This window comes from Notolepis coatsorum (genome assembly GCF_963971535.1).
Source record: "Notolepis coatsorum genome assembly, chromosome: 2".
In the NCBI taxonomy this organism is placed as follows: Eukaryota; Metazoa; Chordata; class Actinopteri; order Aulopiformes; family Paralepididae; genus Notolepis; species Notolepis coatsorum.
In genome coordinates, this window is record NC_140166.1 from 200,501,898 (window position 1) to 200,524,514 (window position 22,617).

At 46.3% G+C, this 22,617-nt stretch overlaps 1 protein-coding gene across 2 annotated transcripts in view; it reads right to left on the bottom strand.

Annotated features, from left to right (window-relative positions):
* The window catches only part of prkacba (protein kinase, cAMP-dependent, catalytic, beta a), a gene marked incomplete at its 5' end in the record, with an annotated part of 37,309 nt that overhangs the window by 4,529 nt on the left and 10,163 nt on the right, over positions 1 to 22,617 (bottom strand). For both annotated transcript variants that reach the window (XM_084309078.1, XM_084309077.1), the window contains 6 exons: positions 4,422 to 4,586; positions 5,317 to 5,439; positions 7,116 to 7,211; positions 12,513 to 12,639; positions 13,116 to 13,198; positions 15,186 to 15,284. In XM_084309078.1, the coding sequence (XP_084165204.1) occupies positions 4,422 to 4,586; positions 5,317 to 5,439; positions 7,116 to 7,211; positions 12,513 to 12,639; positions 13,116 to 13,198; positions 15,186 to 15,284 (693 nt within the window). The remainder of the gene's footprint in view (positions 1 to 4,421; positions 4,587 to 5,316; positions 5,440 to 7,115; positions 7,212 to 12,512; positions 12,640 to 13,115; positions 13,199 to 15,185; positions 15,285 to 22,617) is intronic.

Below are 22,617 nucleotides of genomic sequence, written 5' to 3' on the forward strand. Positions count from 1 at the left end.
AAAGAAAACCTATATTGAATTGTTTCAATTGAACAATCCAATATAGATTCGTAACGACCAGGAAGGGAATTGGCATAACGACTAAATTGGGGGATTCAAAAAATATATATATATTTTCTTTTTCTTTTAAAGATCTATCTTGGTATTTTATGAATCGATAATCGCTAATTCAAATGAAGATAGATTCAGAATCGGGAAATCGATTTTTTGAACCCAGGCCTAATTGATATAGAATTTAATCAAAAAATCAGTATAAAATCGGGAGTAGAATAGAAATGGTTATCAGTGCAGATACCCACATCTACATTATATTCAATATTTAGGCCACACATATTGTGCTAAACATGACTCCACACAGATGTAGCGCTTAGGACTCTCCACCATACTACTGCGGTGCAACGGGTTGATTTTGAGGTTGATTGCTGTTCTGTTATGTGCCACCAGGAGGCGCAAAGTCTCAAAACATTTAATAGCCGTCTGTAGAATCATTGGCAATCACCAATGATTTCTTCCTAATGAACACAGACGCACACCAATACAAACATATATAGTCGTATTTATTATTATAATTATAAGAGAATAAGCACAAGTGTGTGTGTGTGTTTGTGTGTCTGCCCAGAGGGCCGCCTGCTGCATCTTAATAAACTATGATTTATATGGAATTCGTCAAACTTTGTGTCTGTTGTCATTATTATTATTATTTATTTATTTAATAATAATTAAAGTCATCCCGTGCACATTGCAGTCTGAAATGGGAGGGCACAGATAATTAGATTCAAATAGATTGTCATCATGTACTGAAGCACAATACAACAAAAATAAGTTTGGCATCTAACCTACAGTACTGAAGTGATACTTACAGTAGTTCTTGAGATCAATTATAAACTGTATCTAATAATAGTGACAAAATCAAGTAAGACAAATTCACACAGTCATTATTATTATTTAATTATCTGCCCGCGGGTAGTCAGCCCGTGCACATCGCAGTCTGTCGGCGCCACGCTGCGTGTCCACATTTATTCTATAATTATAAGAGAATAAGCATTTATTTACCGAATGTATGCAATGGATATGCCATATTGTGTGTGTGTGCCTTGCTGCATCTTAACACATTCAGTGCCAGACCCGAGATAAGTCGGGTTAACTCGCCATCGCTTGAGCGCCAAACCCGAGAAAAGTCCGGTTTTAATTGTTATTTCTTTTATTCGCTATATCCATTCATAATTCATCCATCCAGCCTGATGTTATCATTGGGAATGGCTCGGAGATCGCAAACGGCCAATACCGCCGCCTAACGCCTTGCGGCCGCTATTGCACTCTATTTGAAACGATGTAGTTTGTTTTCTGGGTCTAAATACTCCTGCAAGACAATCGCTTATAGGGATGGCATCGACGAGGGTCCCCGCCCCCCTGTTCATGTTCAATGCTGGATCACGTTGGACACACGATTGCGATCAGTATTTGGAATGGCGATCAGATAATTGGATTATTCTTTTTGCAGTACATCATAGACAAGGTAAGGACTATATGTTATCAATCTTGCGCTGATCCGATAATTTCCCCCCCGCGATCGGAGCGTGTGTCTGCGGTGTGTGTGTGGGCCGTGTCCCGTTGGTGGCGATCGAAGCATAGAAAAACGACCCCTCCCCCACCCTTTCTTGCATGCATGATGAAACATAATACCGATAATCTAGCGTTGATTTCAGATTGATTATTGATCCAGGCGAGAAATGGCACGATTTATAATGGAATGCAGTAAAACGCTGTTTGGCATCGTTTCCCGGGATTACACAGAATCACTCTAAAACTATACTCATATTCACCACGGTATAAAACGGAAATGTATGGATGAAAAAATTATCTGTTTTTTGCATGTTGACCGGAAGAAACTCACTGACAATCGACTATGTTATTAGATCCATAGCTATAATATTTAATATAGTTTTAGCACTGCAAACACCGGAATTTATCCCCATTGAACAGAGCGCGGGCACACAACGGCCCAACGCCCACAGCGACCTCTGGCGCCCAATGTGTTAAGAAACTATAGTTTTATATGGAATTCGTTAAACGTTGCGTCTGTTGTCATTATTATTATTATTAATTTCTCCCTGAATGTTCCGACGGCATGTGAGTGTTAACTGACGGGCAAATTCTTCAGAAAAAGCCTGAAAATTGCATACCCAAAGTAATCTACAATTTATTATACTTTATACTCATAGCACATGCATCAGTCTGGTATCTTTTGAAAGGAAACATTCTGAATTTTCATCCACAACAGGAAGAATCACTCTTGAGTGCTTTTAAAATTTTGAAGTTAAGTTACGTTAAATGTTTACGTTTTCTTTTAACTTCCATTTGAATTATCTTGCAAACAGAGGCCTCTTACAGGTTCCAGCTGATGGGTATGACCTGGAAACCACAATGGGTCCATAGCCTAAAGCCTTATCTAGTACAGGTCCAAAGTTGATAACAATACCACAGAAAATGAGTGTTTTACACAACTTTTTATAATGGTATGAGATGCGTTTTTCCAAAATGGCCACTTGGAGTCTCCAAATACAAGATACAAGATAAATGTATTGCCACACAACCAGGTTGGTGGTATTTGTGATTGGTACAGAGTGTATTGAAGCTCTACAGTACATAAAACTGGAACATAGATACATTTACCCCCCCCCCCTTCCCAGCAATAAAAAAAGAAAATGGCCACTTGGAGACCCTATGTCTCCAAACACTAACTCTTGAACGCTTCAACGTACAGTCAAAATCTTGGGCGCTAATGAAAGGTTACACATAGTTACACATTATTTATAATAAAATAATTATAATAATAAAAAATATATATATTTAGAATTATTTATTTTATGCAAGCACCTAATACCTTGACTATGGTATCAATCGAACAGCGAAAATCTTAGCTTTCAAGCAATGTATTGGTTCATTGGCATAAACGCATTGGATCGCCTTAAAAACGAGGCCAAAGTGCCGCGAGTGCGAAACAGCACCTATAGGTGCCTGTGACAGTTAAGTGGCAAGGACAGGTGAAAACAGTTTTTTGATGCACTGGTCAATTTTAAGATTTTGTGCTATTTTGCTTCCATAACATGTCTTCCTTCAGACTAGTGGAAAGGAAACATTCAAAATACACATTTAGATGTTTATTTTACTACACTTTGTCATGCTGCACCTATAGATTTCATAGCATGCAGATCAGCGGTCGCTCTCTGCCCAATATCATATTCACCGCTGTAAAGCTCTGTCTCGTGCAAAGGGGGGTTTGTTACACACAACAAGCTCTCATTGGCTGGTGCAGATTTCTGACAACGTGATTGGTTCAGATGCATCACGTGCTCTGACATTCCGTTAAGAGCACACACGCGCGCACCAGTCTGTCCGACTTAGACTGCTTTTCAGAAATTCATTCATTGCGCACTAGTTGAGACCTATTTCACCTACAGCTAATCAGGTGGGGGGCCGGGGGTTAGGGGTGGACACAAGAGCTATTGTTCGCACATGACTGCTAAGGTGTTAAAATGCTATAGCTCTCCTACTTTGGAATGCAAATACAAGCAGCTGATTATGTGTCTGTTTGTAACATAAACTGCCCAGAGGGGCGCTCCACTGTTAATAAATTATCGATTTATATGGAATTCGTTAAACTCATTGTTTGTCTTACTTATTATTATTATACTAACTTATTATTTATCTCAAATGAAGGTTCCGACATTAACAGCCGTCTGTTATAATCACATTTAACATGTTAAGCATTTTATGAGCAAACAAAATTCTTTAGATTAGACATTTGAAAACGGTCTCGATTGTTCTTTATACAGCATCAAGCTGAGAACGCTTGTTTTTCTCCCCTCCCCTTTACCTAGAGATGAAAGTAACCAGGTGCAACCCGAGCGCCCCTACTGGTTGATACCGTTAATCCGGCACAAACCCTGGTACCCACGCCGCAGTGCAGAGAGTCCTAAGCGCTACATCTGTACAGCCTAGGCAATCATGAAGACACTTAGAGGAACACACCAACATTATACACTTACCGTCTCCTCCTGAGACAGACAAGAAGATGGATACTAATTTCCTCTCTGTGCGTTCAGTAGAAAGCTAGCCTAGCTTAAATGAATGGAAGTGGATACGGACCAGCCAGCCTAGTTGTTGGCCAAAAACACCTCTCCTGGAGTTTTAAGTTAGGCTAGTGGTCCGTATCCACGTCCATGCTTGCAGCAAGATAGCCTTCTACTGAAAGCAGAGAGGAAATTGGTATCCATCTTCTTGTCCGACTCTGAAGATGATGATAATAAGTGCATTTCCCATAATGTTGACGTGTTCCTTTAAGCACGCCCCTTTAGTGTCACTGTGAATGCTTTGCATGTGTGACACTGTGTCCTTGTTTGATAACAATGGAGACCTACCTTTCTCTCGTAGATGGCGATCCAGTCTGTTGTGGAGAACCATTTATGGTTTTTGATGTCGTTGACGCCGTTCTTCAGGTTTCCAAATCGCTTCGTCAGGTCGACCTGCAATAGGTTTCTCAGAAGATCCTTCAGGTCCGAGCTAAAATGAGAGGGGAATCGTACCTACAAGACCGGGGAGGAGGGTTTTTTCGATTTGTCAAGCAGTCAGACCAAATTTCAACGCATAATCTATTCGTCTTACACTTTGCATGCTTTTGATACGGCAGAGTCAGGTAAAGAAACCTCAGGAATAACCTCATCAGATTGGTGCTTGCGTGGCTGGTCAAGTATTTTAAATTTTTTTTATCCTCTTTTTCTCCACCTGATTTTCTATGCTTTTCTCCCCATCCCAATTTAGTCGTTATGCCAATTCCCCCCCTCCCATACCTGGTTGTTGTGCGCATGTTCCCCCTACTGGTCGGTACAAGGGAGCCCTGAAGTCTACCACATGCTTCCTCCGACACATGCGGAGACAGCCAGCGGCTCTCTTCTCACCTGGCAGCGAGGACTCTCATTGGTGAAGTGTAACGTGTGGGAGGTCACGCTGCCTTCACCACTTCCTGCCTTTCGCTGAGCAGGCGCCCAGACCTGACCTGTAGGCGTCGCTGTCCACAACGCCAGATTCCCACCCACGACTTCCCTCCCGCTAACTCAGCCAAACGAGTTAGTATGACGATCGGCCCAAGCCGCAGGCAATGCTGACTCCGGGAGTCGAGACCGCAGCCTCTTGCATTGGTGACGAGCGCAATCTCCGCTACGCCACCCGACCGCCTGGTCAAGTATTTTTGAGTATGCAATAAAAACTATGTGTGGGGTTTGGCCTGTGAATACGTGCGAGTATGTGTGTGTGCACCTTGCCAGACACGATCTTCTCGTAGATCTGGATGGGCTGATCTGCAAAGAAGGGAGGGTAACCAGCTGCCATCTCATAGATGAGGACCCCCAGTGCCCACCAGTCCACAGCTTTGTTGTAGCCCTGAGGAGAGGCAGACACGTCAGAAACACCCCTCTGACAAACACCATCCAGCCCTGAGGAGAAGCAGACACGTCAGAAACACCCCTCTGACAAACACCATCCAGCCCTGAGGAGAAGCAGACACGTCAGAAACACCCCTCTGACAAATACCATCCAGTTCGTCGCTCGTCCGGTTTTAGGAAAGTCTGGCTAACAAACAACAAAAAGTGGAAGCAAGCTCAGATACTCAGAAAGCCAAATAACCTTGAAATTAGGGCTGGGCGATATGACCAAAATATCACAATATTTTCCTTAGTTTTGACAATATAACGGTATGTGATGGTATAGTTTTTCAGTACAAATTATATTGTGATATGCAATCTTTTTTTCTGGTAATACAATTGTCATGGTCCTATTTCATTCGAAATGTTCTTTTTATAATTTTCTTTTTAAACTGTTTAAATACTGCTGCAAGGAATCCTTTTTTTGATTAACTTATACAGTTTGTATATATATATGGGTTCTTACCATACCGTCGTCCTCAATATATATACATATTGTAAAAAATAATATATATATATTCTTTTTTACAATATGTATATATATTGAGGACGACGGTATGGTAAGAACCCTTACCTTTGCATGGAACCATGGCAGTATACCTTCATATTGGGTATACCTCCCAGCCAGTGATGTACCTGAACGCGTTAGTATTTTGGGCAAACGTGAACTGAACGTACTGTATTTCCGCTAGATGAACGTAATTGAGAACGAGTTCATTCTCAGCGCTGTATAACGGCGCTCAAAAGTGCGTTCATTCTCAGCACTGTATTATAACGGCGTTCAAAAGTGTGCCAGATTTCATATGCCTTTCAGCCAAAAACCCAGTTAAAACAGGCTTCAAAATAATGCGGAAAACCACCCAATCTGGCAACCGCAAGCTGCCTGTGACGCGTACGCTGCACACAAAAATATACGTCATCAGACTCACAACAAGAACAATGTGGAACCGCGGAACCGGGTAGTATAGAAGAAGCACTCGCTCTGAGTCAGACTCTACGGTGTCGGCGTATGAGCATTTAAAAGAGTTTTAGTTAAAGTCAGTAAATGTTTTTCACTTTGAATATTGAACTTTCAGGTACAACCTTAGTTTCATACCTCAGCCTGGTTCCTACCTCGTGTTGTGTTAGTACAGAGTTATGTCGGCACATGTTTATATGTTATATGTTTGCAGTGCACAATGACTACTTTCACTTTTGGTACTTTAAATATATTTAGATTATTATACTTAATAAAGACCATTCAAGCAGCACGTTTTTCCTCATGTTTTTGAAAATATACTGTAGAGATGAAAGCTGCAGCTGCTACTAGTGTGGACTGAATGGGCGGCAGCAAAGCGTTATGGAAATGCCAGTATTCTGATTGCTGTCTGTGGTTCTATATGGGTTGTGGCAATAAATTTGACAAATAATAGCTTGCAGCAACGTATTGAAAAAAGAACTATAAACTATAAATTTGTTCATTTTTGAAACCATGAACTTTAGTTCAACATTTTGAATTATGAACTATGAACTGAACTAGTTCATTTTAAAATTTGTGAACTGTGAACTGAACTAGTTCATGTAGAAAGTGAACTTTCCCAACACTGCGCCCAGCCTAACTAATGTGTATGTGCACTGTTGGGATGTGTAGCTGACCTTGCTGAGGATGATCTCAGGAGCCAGGTACTCCGGAGTTCCACACAATGTCCAGGTCCTGCCTTTTACTCTCTTGGCGAAGCCAAAGTCTGTCACCTGAGGGAGAGCAACACCAGGACTATGAGCGAGAGCACCGTTTAACCACACGTGCCAAGTCGCAGACCTGCGGTCATTTGCATAGGTGTAGATTTGCATGTTAACGGCATTGTGGTGACGATTTGTTCATATTGGTGTACTTCTCCACTTGTGAATGATACACCAAGTATACACATTGCAGAGCAGACACATTCGGATACATCCAGTACACATTGCAGATACATGAACCCCTTAAGTCTGAGGAGTCTGGTATGAGATTAATTTCACACCATAAAAAGATCAATACAGTCCGTATTAATTCATGTTGCGTTTCTTTTTCAAATGTAGCCAAGAGTAGACCCTAACCATATCAAAACAGCAGTCAAATTGTATATTTGCAGCACTACGTTTGTTTACCAATGCTTAGGGATGTTCGATATTGGCTTCTTTACAGATACCGATATAGTCCAACTCTTAATTTCCGATACCGATATCAACCGATACCGATATACCGTAATTCCTCTAATAGTAACCGGGTCTCAAATACAAGCCGGGTCTCTATTAATGGCCGGGTGCGCTCTTGAGCTAAGCAATTATAAGCCGGCCTCCTAATACAAGCCGGGTTACTAATATACTGAGCTGCATACTGAGCTAGTTACTTGATTTCACTTTGAAAACGTTGAAATGACCAGTGACCACCTGTAATTGCACTGTTTACTATTTCATACAGTACTTGGTTTCAATAAATGAACCCAGTACATTTTACTGGGTTCAAACTGACACAAAATGTTGATTTATTCATTATGATCCGTTTGAAAATTTGAAATATAGGCCTCCCTCTTATACAGGCATCCTCCTAATACAAGCCTGGTACCCGCTACAGTTGAAACAAATACAAGCCGGGGTTACTATTAGAGGAATTACGGTATGCAGGGTTTATTTTGAAAATAAATAAAATCAGAATTTGTTCTTACTTTCTGCCTGGGTAAATAAAGATTAAATAAATGTAACCGATACCGATAATTTTCTATATCACATTTTATTGCCAATATCGGCCGATAATATCGGACATCCCTACTTAAGTGTTATTAGTAGGGATGTCCGATATTATCGGCCGACCGATATTATCGGCCGATATCGGCAGTAAAATGTGATATCGGAAAATATCGGTATCGGATTTTTTTTTTTTTTTTTTACATTTATTTAACCTTTATTTACCCAGGCAAGCAAGTAAGAACCAATTCTTATTTTATTTATTGTCAAAAGTATGCATGTTGGTTTAATTCAACAACAAGAGATATGTAATGTTAATTTTTACTTTTTTAATTATCATATTTTGCACAGATAATGCTTACATTTAGAAAGCCTTTTGAATGCATCCAGTGAAATTATTAATTACCTGAAATTATTCAGTTTTTTTGGGGGGAAACCCTGCATATATCGGTATCGGTTGATATCGGTATCGGTATCGAAATTAAGAGTTGGACAATATCGGAATATCGGTATCGGTAAAAAAGCCAATATCGAGCATCCCTAGTTATTAGCGATATATGATTTATAAATATCTTGGCGCATCCTGGCGGAAACCAGATGAATGAGACGGAAATAAAGGAAGCGGTCATAAAAACGTTGTAGTCCTAAGAGAGAAGAGACCCAGCTCACACCAGCCTCCGTCAAAGCTGTTGAAAATATTATTAGCGAAAAATTCTGAAGTTATTTTTGTCATTATATCTCATGGGTCGAACAAACCTGAACATAGTTTGTTTCTTTACCTTTCTGTGAACGCCTAGGAAAAAACGTGTCACAATCTGATGAAAAATAGCGGAGCTATTTACATTATAAAAAGGTAACTGTACTTACAGTAGATTTCATTCACAGTTTTTGCTGCCCCGTTAGGGGCGCCTGGTGGTACTAAATCCAGATTGAACTCTGCCATTGGAAAGAGGAGGTCTGTAGTCACACTATGTTGTTTCAGGACCCAGGACAGCAGCAGAGGTCTGTAATCACACTATGTTGTTTCAGGACCCAGGACAGCAGCAGAGGTCTGTAGTCACACTATGTTGTTTCAGGACCCAGGACAGCAGCAGAGGTCTGTAGTCACACTATGTTGTTTCAGGACCCAGGACTGTAATCACACTATGTTGTTTCAGGACCCAGGACTGTAATCACACTATGTTGTTTCAGGACCCAGGACAGCAGCAGAGGTCTGTAGTCACACTATGTTGTTTCAGGACCCAGGACTGTAATCACACTATGTTGTTTCAGGACCCAGGACAGCAGCAGAGGTCTGTAGTCACACTATGTTGTTTCAGGACCCAGGACAGCAGCAGAGGTCTGTAATCACACTGTTGTTTCAGGACCCAGGACAGCAGCAGAGGTCTGTAGTCACACTATGTTGTTTCAGGACCCAGGACTGTAATCACACTATGTTGTTTCAGGATCCAGGACAGCAGCAGAGGTCTGTAATCACACTATGTTGTTTCAGGACCCAGGAGAGCAGCAGAGATCTGTAATCACACTATGTTGTTTCAGGACCCAGGACAGCAGCAGAGTTCTGCGGTAGCCTCATTTGTTTAGCCTGCTGCCATCTCGTATTGATTCTTAAAAAACTAGGGGTGGGACGATACATCGATCCAGATCAATATATCGATCTATTATCAATTATCAAATAGGATCGATGCAACGTAGAAAGATCGATTCATATTGCGATACTCTTATTTTGAAAATCCCCTCGTGAGCATATCCGCCCAGCTGCAACAACAACAGTAGCTCAGCGCAGCTCAGCGTGTGTAGACGTTAGACAGCATTGCTTCAGAGTCCGCCTATTTTGCCCGAAATAAGTGCCTGTTGTTTTTTTCCCCACAAGGGGTCAAATGCATCTAACATGCTTTCCATCCTCGCCATTCCTTTATGCCCATGTTGCGTTAAATACCGAAATTTACGTTGCGTTAGCGTGAGCTAACTAAGCTAAGCTGATAGAGCGATAGAGAGGTCCACTAGGGACTGGGAAGGAGGGGGGGTTACTGCATTCTCGAGATAGCCCCAGTAACAGGATCTGGCCGGTACTGCACCTTCTGACTCCCAATATGCCTTTTCCAGCCAAAATACAGCGCTGTGATAGGATATTAATATCGTTTTTGTGTATTCTAGAATATTCCAGTAAATGTCTTATCATGGAATCTTTATATTTTCCTTGAAAACGAGGGCTTTTCAAAATGCTATAAAACGAAAATGAACCGATAAAAAAACAATCCGCTTCGACAATGTTGACTGGAAAACGAGTTATTGATAAGCGACGGGCAGATTAGACACATAGCCATAATTTTAAACACAGATTAGGCGTTTTTAAGCTAACATTGAAGTGGATGGTGGCATTCAACGGGTAAATCAAGGTTAAGCACTGGCTCTGAAAGTGTTAATGTGGTAATAGTCTATATAAAAAAGATATATTTCATGAAAATAATATTTTTACTGATTTGAAAAAATCTGATTCGACTGAGTCGTGTATGAAAGCCATCTACTCCTTACTCTCCTCCCACATTACCACGGTGGAAATTATATGACCATGCATGCATTCTGCATGAGGGAAATTACTTCTCTACTGCATTTTCACATGGGCTAATTCATACAATGGCCTATCTTGGGCTTCTTGCTCCAAGATGCCAAAACCACTCGCCATCAACTCCAGGGTCGGTTTTCACAACAGAGTACATTTGGAGCTGTCTTTTTCCTCACATGAGTGGGGGAGCAATAAAAAGAGCGTTGCAGCTGCAAGCATGGGGAGCGGTGGGGTGAAGCGCGGGCACGAGCACGTTCCGTTTTCTATCTCGCATGCTCCGGTGGACACTTCATATATCAGGGATGCAACATGTAAAAAAACTGAACCGTTTACTCTGGTACTGTGGAACCCTTTGCTGTAGCCTAATACATCACTCCTGAGTAGGGGTGTAAAGGTACACGTATCCCTACCGAACCGAACCGCTTCAGTGTGTACCGTACCATACCGAACGGCTGTGTAGTGTACCGAACGAATACAACGGTATGTTAACCACTAACGACCGCCCACCGGGGGCTGTTTTTTTCACAATCTAATATAATTATTATTCTTTTTTAGTTTTTTTTACAAGTCGATTATTAATTTCAATATAGAATATTCGTTGACAGCCCAACAAGTACAATTAGTTACTGCACACTACATCACCCCTGAGTGGAACATGGAAAGCCAAACGTTCCCCCACTGTACCGAAAACCCGTAGTGAACCTTGACTTCAAAACCGAGGTACGTACCGTACCGTGGTTTTTGTATACCGTTACACCCCTACTCCTGAGTGTATGTTTATCTGTATAACTGGCCAGTGACCATTTAAATTTATTGTCATACAACACTAAAGAATAAGGAATACTAAGTTCAGTTAACATTAGTAATTGATGCCCGCTGCATTTAAATCCAAAACCGAGCGGGACCTTTTCGTTTGTCCAGGCGAGGTGTAGGCTTGCCGCGGTAGTCGGTGATAGCTGTGTTACTCTGTGTTCAGGCTCCACCAAGTACATTACTTGCCAAAAAAAAGTATTTTACATTTGTTAAATGGATTATTTTTATATATAGAAATAAAACCCATTTAGTTAATTTTCGCATTTCACAGTGCAATACTCCAATTCAGCCATTGGCAATTCAGCAGTTGGGTGGGGGGGCGCTGTTGAGCGGGCCTGTGACCAGACCTGAAAGCGCCCCTGGCTCTGCGGCTCTGCAGCTGCATGCTATTTCGCAAATCCACTGCTGCAGCTGTCCTCCCGCTGCAGCCGTCGTTATCATAACACTACACACATATCATAATGTTTACAGCAAACTGTAGTTGATCACCAGGTATGTTTTATTAACGTAGAATAATTCATATAAGAAAAACGATAGGTAAGATCTCTTACCTTTCTCCACTGGTTAAAAATGCCAGGAACTGAAATTGAAACTTGCTGTGCGCCGCGGTGATATGTGTTTATTATGAAATGACAATTGCGTGTTGACACGCCCACTGCGCGAAGCCTCCTAAATAACTTTTTCCAGTTTGCACATATCTATGACTAATTCTATCTATTTTTAGGGGCAAATGCGATTGAAATAGTCGCGCTGTGGTTACATGACGTCATTGCTATTTTAGAGCTGCTCTACCGGTTACACGGTATAGTCAAAATCCATACCGTAGAGCAAATTCATACCGTTTATACCGTATACCGTTTATACCGTCCACCCCTAGCTGGCAGTTTTGGCGTCAGCCCTCCATCCTCTGAGCTACAATAGAACCACAATTAAGTGTGTCGATCACTTACCTGGATGTACCCATGTTGATCTATGAGCAGGTTTTCAGGCTTCAGGTCTCTGTAGATGAGGTCTAAGGAGTGGAGGTACTCAAAGGTGAGTACTATCTGAGCTGCATAAAACCGTGCATGGTGTTCACTGAAGGTGGGAAAAGGAGACAGATCATTAGACTTAAGGCCTAACAAAGCACACAACCTTAAAACAGAGAGACAAGTGTACATAGTAGGCAGATAACTGCAAATAACTGGAACATAGCCAACAACAACATTGAATTATGGGTATGTAGGCAAAACTGCATCCAGAGTGGTCGATACATACATTTTCAGATTCAATGTGAATTAACATTTTGAGTCCACAATGATTTTCCATCCTTTATGCATTCAAATGTAAAATTTGTATTCCAATGTTGTAAACAATTCAAATGAGCCTTAAACAATACCACCAGTTAAACTGGGGGGGGGGGGGGGGGGTGAAGAGACCTAGGGAGGAGAATGAGTGAAGGAGTCGTCTCTACAGGTTTACATTTCGACACACAACGCTGAAAGTACATTTTTACACCGTTAACACTCCTGACTGTCTCTGGAGTCAGAAAGCCCTTTGTGTGCCGACCGTACCTGAACCTCCCGATGCGCCTGAGGTGCGAGAACATTTCTCCTCCGGGAACGTACTCCATCACCATGTAGAGGTTTGAGTTGTCCTGTGAAAACAAACGCTGCATTATTCCCACCCCCTCCCAATGCAGAGGGAGACTGCCACTAATCCTCCAAAACACTTCAAAAGGGGTCAGGCTGAAGGAAGGGTGTCAGGAAGGGGTCAGGCTGTAGGAAGGGGTCAGGCTGTAGGAAGGGGTCAGGAAGGGGTCAGGCTGTAGGAAGGGGTCAGGCTGTAGGAAGGGTGAGGCTGTAGGAAGGGGTCAGACTGTAGGAAGGGGTCAGACTGTAGGAAGGGGTCAGGAAGAGGTCAGACTGTAGGAAGGGGTCAGGCTGTAGGAAGGGTGAGGCTGTAGGAAGGGGTCAGACTGTAGGAAGGGGTCAGACTGTAGGAAGGGGTCAGGAAGAGGTCAGACTGTAGGAAGGGGTCAGACTGTAGGAAGGGTGTCAGGCTGTAGGAAGGGGTCAGACTGTAGGAAGGGTGTCAGACTGTAGGAAGGGTGTCAGACTGTAGGAAGGGGTCAGACTGTAGGAAGGGGTCAGACTGTAGGAGGAAGTCAGACTGTAGGAAGGGGTCAGGAAGGGGTCAGACTGTAGGAAGGTGTCAGGCTGTAGGAAGGGGTCAGACTGTAGGAGGAAGTCAGACTGTAGGAAGGGGTCAGGAAGGGGTCAGACTGTAGGAAGGTGTCAGGCTGTAGGAAGGGGTCAGACTGTAGGAAGGGGTCAGACTGTAGGAGGAAGTCAGACTGTAGGAAGGGGTCAGGAAGGGGTCAGACTGTAGGAAGGTGTCAGACTGTAGGAAGGGGTCAGACTGTAGGAAGGGGTCAGACTGTAGGAGGAAGTCAGACTGTAGGAAGGGGTCAGGAAGGGGTCAGACTGTAGGAAGGGGTCAGACTGTAGGAAGGGGTCAGACTGTAGGAAGGGTGTCAGCCTGTAGGAAGGGTGTCAGACTGTAGGAAGGGGTCAGACTGTAGGAAGGGTGTCAGCCTGTAGGAAGGGTGTCAGCCTGTAGGAAGGGTGTCAGACTGTAGGAAGGGTGTCAGACTGTAGGAAGGGTGTCAGGCTGTAGGAAGGGTGTCAGACTGTAGGAAGGGGTCAGACTGTAGGAAGGGTGTCAGCCTGTAGGAAGGGTGTCAGGCTGTAGGAAGGGTGTCAGGCTGTAGGAAGGGTGTCAGGCTGTATGAAGGGGGTCAGACTGTAGGAAGGGTGTCAGCCTGTAGGAAGGGGTCAGACTGTAGGAAGGGGTCAGACTGTAGGAAGGTGTCAGACTGTAGGAAGGGGTCAGCCTGTAGGAAGGGGTCAGACTGTAGGAAGGGTGTCAGACTGTATGAAGGGGTCAGACTGTAGGAAGGGTGTCAGACTGTATGAAGGGTGTCAGGCTGTATGAAGGGGTCGAACTGTAGGAAGGTGTCAGCCTGTAGGAAGGGGTCAGACTGTAGGAAGGGGTCAGGAAGGGGTCCGACTGTAGGAAGGGGTCAGGAAGGTGTCAGGCTGTAGGAAGGGGTCAGACTGTAGGAAGGGTGTCAGGCTGTAGGAAGGGTGTCAGGCTGTAGGAAGGGTGTCAGACTGTAGGAAGGGGTCAGACTGTAGGAAGGGTGTCAGGCTGTAGGAAGGGGTCAGCCTGTAGGAAGGGGTCAGACTGTAGGCAAACTGTAGGAAGGGGTCAGACTGTAGGAAGGGTGTCAGGCTGTAGGAAGGGGTCAGACTGTAGGAAGGGTGTCAGGCTGTAGGAAGGGTGTCAGGCTGTAGGAAGGGGTCAGGCTGTAGGAAGGGTGTCAGACTGTAGGAAAGGTGTCAGGCTGTAGGAAGGTGTCAGACTGTAGGAAGGGTGTCAGACTGTAGGAAGGGGTCAGAGTGTAGGAAGGGGTCAGACTGTAGGAAGGGGTCAGAGTGTAGGAAGGGGTCAGACTGTAGGAAGGGTGTCAGCCTGTAGGAAGGGGTCAGACTGTAGGCAAACTGTAGGAAGGGGTCAGACTGTGGGAAGGAGTCAGGCTGTAGGAAGGAGTCAGACTGTAGGAAGGAGTCAGACTGTACCTTGAAGGAATAGTCCAATCTGACGAGGAAGGGGAAGGATACGGCCTGCAGTATTCTTTTCTCGTTTAGCGTGTGTTCTATCTGCTTCAGCTTAACTACCTGGTAAAAAAAGAAAAAGAAATAAAAACTATATAGAATACAACTTGTGGAAGACAGGGAGAAAAATAAAAGAGAAAGCTGAATCATACAGGATAGCGCTAAACAAATCTAATCTAAACAAAGTGGTTAATCTGTAGTGATTAAGAAAAACAACTTCATCATCAGATTAATTTCACACCCATATATTTTACGTTGGGTTTTTAATGTGTTTCACAAGCCTTAGTGTAACTGAGGGGTACAATTCCCTGACTGTATTACTAGATATGATACTTACTACCACTACCTTTGTACTTAATATTTGGCCACCCAGTACACGGCATAAATATATTATCATGAACACTCTCACGTAGATGAAACGGATCCAACACAAATGTACGAATTAGAAACAGGTCTTTATTTCTACACAGCGATGGTGTGTAGAATAAGCACTTAATCACTTAATTACATTTATGAATTGAAATAGTATGCACTTTTATGGCAAGGAGTATTCGTCGGTATATCAATAGAGAATGTCCAATCTCTGAAGGCGCAGGTGGTAAATATACGACCTGGAATAGTTAAGGAATAACAGCAATGATACTTTAATGATTATACTAGATACACTAGAGGGGGTTAATCCGGTCGCTTGTAAGCCGACAGGAGTAGGAGGGGGGGGGGGGTAGAATCCGGCTGCCTCGTCCGGCCAAGGGTATCCCAGGTGAACCCACTGTAGTGCTGTTCAATGCGCCGGCGATCCTTGGACCACAGATGAAAGCAGGTGGACTCTTTGTGGGCCGGCTCTCTCCGGTCCACGGGGGAGAGACGTGAAGCGACCTCGTCTTGCAGAGCGTCTCCTCACCTTGCGTCCTCTCCAGGGGGGGGGGTTCCAACACACGGCAGTGTCGGGGGTCTTTATCCATGGAATAATCAAAGTATCCAAAGCATAATCCGTGCCTGGGAAGGCGGGCTGTCGTCGGTAGAATAATCCGGTATACAGGTCCACTCGCTCGTCGGCTCTGGGGCTCCTCGGGTGCAGCTTCACATAGGGTCAACCACCCTGGGTAAGCAGCCAGTTCTCTGCCCGAAACGATGGGGTACTGACTACGGTAGTATTCTCACCGCACGAAGCACTATATATTAACAGACTATTATTAGCTTAATAGACTACGTCCAACTCGACGATATAGTGCCAAATATGACTATTCAAATATTAATATACACGATGTCTCAATACCGATGGTAGGCGAACTTGGCCTTACTCCCACACGTGGCGTCGCGGGGAGGCTTTACGTCTGTGACTCTATTGGAGGGTAAGAAACTGGACTGAAAGGAAAGTCCTACTTTAGTAGCGCAGTATATATACGCACTATGAACAAATAGTCCCATTAGTGGTGCGGTAGCCAAATTCCTACGCGGAACTAGGACTTGTTCGTACATGTCGAGCGGTACGTTTGAACTGGGTCTGAGGGGTATGGCAGCCTGGCACCAAGGTCTCGACCAATAGTAGAATGGAGACTATTATGGGATGTTCAGTAGGCTAGAATGGATATTCAATGCATATTGTACAAGGAATATACAAGGGATATCAGGGAATATTAGAGAATATACAAATACAATTAAATATATATATATAAATAAATATATATATTCGGTTTAATCTGGCCCTTCACAACAGCCACCCCCTGAATAGGTCCCAGACCTAATCAGTTAAACAGAGACAGATTAATCGCGTTGTCTATTTACACATAAGGGTTTGCTGTAGGGGTCAGTCAACTTCACAAAGTCATAGGGTTGTAGGGTCATGGTCATCATCGATTGTGTCTGGGAGTCGAGGCAGTTCTATGAGCCTTGCCACGGGACGGGTGTAAGTGCGACCCTGGACGAGCACTTCAGCTGCTCGGACCTTGCCGTCGGCACCGGTGATCACTTTGCTTACGCGGCCGGCCGGCCACATAGCTCTGGGCAGTGATTGATCAATAATCATGACGACTGTTCCTTCTGTCAAATTGTCTCTCTCCTTTACCCACTTCTGGCGGGTCTGTAGAGACGGTAGGTAGTGCAGTAGGAAACTGTTCCAAAACTTGTCGGCTAATACTTGGCTGTACCTCCACATTCGTCGGCCGTTCGCTTCTTCAGGCCGGTACATTGTCTGTGGTAATGCAGGATCTAGCCGCCCCATCAGGAGTGTGTTGGAAGTAACTGGGTCGATATCCGCCACATCACTGGAGACATATCCGAGGGGCTTCGAGTTAAGTACTCCCTCAATCTCCGTGAGGACTCTTTCTGCTCCTGCGTGATGTACATCCTCATCGTATTTCTTTATAATCAGCTCTGTGACCTTGTGTCGGCTGTTCAATACGATCAGGTATTTAATGTCATCCGGTAGATTGGGGGCTCTGCGTAGGCGACCACCCACTCTGATGAGGGTGTGAGCGTCGCTCTCGGGGGCCAGGTGAATTAATCTGCTGTCGGATGGGACGGGCTTTCCTCCCTGTAGACAGGCCAATTCATCGGGGAACGAGTCTCTCTGGGCTCGCTGCAGTAGAAGCAATTCTGCTTCCTCGTAGTTAGCTGCTGACATATCAGCGGGGGACTTGCACTCCGGGTGGTACCGCAGGAATGTTCTTTGTTGTGCACTCTCTATGGACGTGCAATCGTCTATGTTGGGGTCGGTGGAGGCTACGGTGCTCAATCCACAGAACACAGACTTCTTAATTTCCACCTCCTCTGGACTTGCTTCCCTCGGGATAGGCATGGGCCACTGTCCTTCCGGGAGTCTTAGGAATGCGGGGCCGTCACTGTAGACATTGCGACGGGTGAGGTCATCCAGGGGCATCCCCCGGGTGATGACGTCAGCTGGGTTCTGTTTTGTATCAACGTAGCGCCACTCTGTTTCTCCGGTTAACTCTTCGGTTAAGTCTTGAATCTCGGTGACTCTGACTCCCACGAAGACTTTGTACTTGCATGAGTCCGATTTGATCCAGGCGAGTACCGTCGTGGAATCTGACCACAGGATTGTTCTAGACACCGGTATGGTGAGCTCACGTTGGATGAGCGTGGCTAGGTGCGCTCCGGCTAGGGCTGCGCAGAGCTCTAGACGTGGGATAGATTGTTGCTTGCGTGGGGCTATTCTCGAGCGGGCGAGGACAAATGCTGTGTAGATCTCTCCCCCCTGGTCTTGGGCCCGCAAGTAGGCTACTGATCCGTATGCGACCTCTGAGGCGTCACTGAAGACGTGTAAGTCCATTTTACATGTCTCTGGCCTCACCGTGGGTGGGAAGTAGCTTCGGCGCATATTAACGCCTGGGAGTGAGTGGAGCTCCATCTCCCCCTCTCTCCAGGTGGATGCAAGGTGTGCGGGAATGGGGTCGTCCCAGCCCTGGTCCTTGTCCCACAATGCTCGTATAATCATTTTTGCCCTGGTGGTGTACGGTAGAATACATCCTAGCGGGTCATATTGTCGGGCGAGTGTTGTGTACACACTCCGTCTGGTGGTCGGCGCCGCCGCCGGCCTTCCCTGCTCCGTAGTCAGGGGCTTGTGTCTGTAGTGAAGCGAATCTGTTTTGAATCGCCACACCAATCCCAGGGTCATCTCCTGGGCTTCTCCCGGGATTGTAGCCATCCAGGTCTCGCTGCTGGCTGCCTTGTCCTCGGAGGAGAGGCTGCGCAGTACTTGCGGATCGCTGCTGGCCCACTGCCTGAGATCAAAGCCGCCTTTGATCAATGAGGCGCGGAGTTTAATCAGGAGAGCCTCGGCTTCTTCCTGGGTTGAAAGGCTTTGTAGACAGTTGTCTACGTAGAAGCTGTTCTTTACGCTGTGTCGGACCTCTTCGTCCGCTGCTGGGTCCTCTGCTACATGTTTCTGTAGTGCAAATGTCGCACAGCAGGGGCTGCACGTCGTTCCGAAGGGGAGGACTTCCCATTGGTAGATGGCTGGGTGCTCATCTCCTGGCTTCTCTCTCCATAGGAACCGTAACAGGGGCTTGTCCGCCTCTACTAATCTCACCTGCAGGAACATTCCTTTAATGTCCCCGCTGATGGCCACCTTTTCCTGGCGGAAGCGGAGTAGAACGCCGAGTAGGGAGGGGCCGAGTGTGGGACCGGGCAGTAACTCTTTATTCAGATTTTGGGATCCGATCTGGTAGCTGCAGTTAAATACTATGCGGTCTTTACCGTTGTGATGGACCTTGTGGTGGGGCACGTACCACGATTCAGTGGTCTGGTCAGCCTCTTTAATGTCCATCTTTGTGACGTGTCCCGCTGTGATGAGCTTCTCAATCTCAGCGCGGTATACACTCTCTTGGGCGGGGTTCTTGGCTAAGCGCCGCTCCGTGTTCAGCAGGTACCGTTCTGTGGCGTCTGTCTTGGCGTGGAAAGTAGGCATTCCTTCTCGCCGCAGGAGTGGCGTGGCGTATCTCAACACGCCGTTGACCGGGACTCTCTTGGTCCCTGTCTCGAGGAGGTGAATTGCGTAAATGTCATCTTTAGAGCGAATGTCTTTCTTTCCGTTCTTAAAGGGCATTTGTTCCAAGGTCCATAGCCGCTCTACGTGTTGCAGGAGTGCGGTTTCTCCCTCTGTGACTCGGGAGTGGAGACATCTAGTGGCTGTACTTCGGTTGAGAGATTTGGCGAGCGGGCCTTGGAGAGTCCATCCCAAACGGGTCTCGACTGCTGCAGGACAGCCTCGGGGTCCGGTATGAACCCGGTCTATCGGGACAATGAGGTCTGCATGGTCGGAGCCTATCAACAGGGTCGGCATAGCATTGTCTATGAGTGGGATCGGTAACTTGCGCAGATGTGCATATTTCTCCATCAGCTTGGCGACGGGGTATGTGTACCGCGACAGTCCTATTTCTTGGCTGGTGAAAGCGTCTGCAATCTGGTACCGTCGCTCAGGCTGGCCGCTTGCTGCGATAGAGAATGAGACATTCTCGCCCTTTATCGTCTTCAAATCTCGTCTTATTGTCCGAATTGTCATTTGGGTTTCGCTTCCCCGCAGCCCTAGCTGGGCCGCAGCGGAGGCGAGCAGCAGGGTCTTCTCTGACCCGTCATCGAGGACGGCGTAAGTGTCCAGGACTTTATTCTGGTAGCTTAGTGTCACACGCACTACTTTTAGGAGTACTCGGGCTCCACTGCTGCTGGCGGGATCGATGTACATGACGCTCGCTTTGCGGCTGGATGGTGCAGGTGAAGGGCGCCGTCTGTTACTGTCGTGAAGTATGTCCAGATGGGCTCCATCGCACTTGGTGCACCTTTTCTTTAAGCGGCATTCGGCTGCCATGTGTGAGCGCGCACAGCGAAAACAGCGCTTGTTGGACTTTATCCATTGACCTGCTTCCTCCGCGTTCAGCTTGGGGAAGGAGTCACATTGCGCTAGCCAGTGTTCTTTCTCACAGTAGGGGCACACTATCTTCCACTTCTCCGTTCTGGAGGGGGTACTGTGGCTCCTGCTGCTCGGTACTGACTCCGATTGGTGCATCACAGTCACCGATCTTCTTCCATCATTTAGTCGTCTGGTTCCTTCTCTGGAGCCAGGGGTGCTCCGTCCGAATGTATCTAGCCGTAGGCTGCTGACTTCTCTCGCCAGGAAGTCTGCTAGATCGAGGAGGTTCGGTTCGGGGCCATTCGGGTCTCTGTGGTCCCTCTGCCGCCTAAAGCGTTCCTGACGAGCGGGCGGCAGCTTCTCCAGGATCCTTTCCACATTTGAGTTGGCGTAAAGTTCATGCCTCCCCTTCTCTCTTTGCGCTCCCAACATCCCTACCAGGGACTGCACTCTGATGGACAGGTCGTCCAGTGCTCGATTGTCTATTGCTGGGGGTAAGCGGTCGATGTGTCGGATCTCCTGGATCACGTAATCCCATATGCGCCCATACCTCTGGTCCAATGCTACCAGCGCTGCTGTGTATGGGGTGGTGGAAGTCGCGTAGGCGAGCGCTATATTATGTGCGCGGGGTACCTTTAAGTGCTTCAGTAGGATGGCGTATTTGTGGCGTTCATCCAATACATCCACCAACATGGTCTCCAGACACATGCGGAGTTCTGTATACTGGGCCCGGTTCTCTTGGGTGAAGTCGGGTACCATAGGCGTGCCAATGTATGACGCTGACTGTGGATACATCGGCGAGCGTTGGGGGAGAGGCCTCCTAGGCGAGTCTCCTCCCGCTCCTTGGTATGGGCTGGTACCGGCAGTGTACCATGGCCCGCTTGTCCAGGTGCTGTTCCTCGGTGCGGGTCGTGCGTCGTGCTCACCCGTGTATAGAGTCGGGGGTCTGTAGCGCAGCTCCGCGGGAGTATAGCCTGGGCTGTACCGGACCTCCTGGTCCGGTAGAGTACTGTGCTGTCTTCGGGCGTGGTTCTCCTCCTCTTCCTCTTCGTCTTCAGTTAGGTCATCCAGTGCTTGTAGTCTCTGGTTTAGCCTCTCCACAGGATATGCTGCTCCTTCCCGGTTGCTAGGTCTCGCTTGGACCGGTGGGGGGAGGTGGTCTGCGGGGGGTATAGACCTCGTCTGTTGGTCAAGTTCAGGGTTGTTTACTCGGCTAGGGGATGCCGCCCTGGAGGTGTGTCTAGACGAGTTCCTGGAGCCTCTGGCGGAGGGAGAGGGTGTTGTCCGTCTGATCAGCTGTTCTATTAGTTGCGACTGCTGTCTGTCGCGCGCTGCGTCCCGTTGAGCACCGGCTCGTTCTCGGGCCACATTCTCTTCCATCTGAATGCGTCTTATTTCTAGACGTATCTGCTCGTGTTCGCTTCGCTGCTGGATCTGCAGTCGGTCGCGTTCAGCAGCGGCGTTCAGGCTGATGAGGAAGGCCTGCTGTAGGGTCCTCTCTGCCTCTGGAGAAGGCGGTTGTATAGGGGAGCCTTCCTTCGGGGTACTCCTTGCGGAGCCTTGGAGCTCTATCTCCACGGTGCTCTCCCCGTCTTCTTCCGTGCCGAGTTCTCTCTCGGTAGCGTTTCTATTCCTCCCGGGACTCATCGGGACTACTTCTTCAGTACTGGCGGGGTGTGAAGTCATGTCTGGTTCCCACTGGTCCCCAACAGTGAACTTGGTCAGTTACATTAGAACCCGTAGGGGCCTCTATGGTCGGGGTAGTCTGGGCGTTGGGGTTAGACATACTTTTACTTTCTAGTTTTACCGCGTTTACTGTTAGTAGAAGACTCGGTTGTTGACTGACAGCGTAAGCCTCTAAGTACTGAGGGAGCCGTCGTTCGCGCTGCGGGCGTTGGTTAGGAGGATCGTTTCGTGGAGTGTTCATCATAGGCCATTTCAATATTAATAACACTATATTAATATTACACTAATTACCCTCCGGCTCGAAGGACCAATTGTAACTGAGGAGTACAATTCCCTGACTGTATT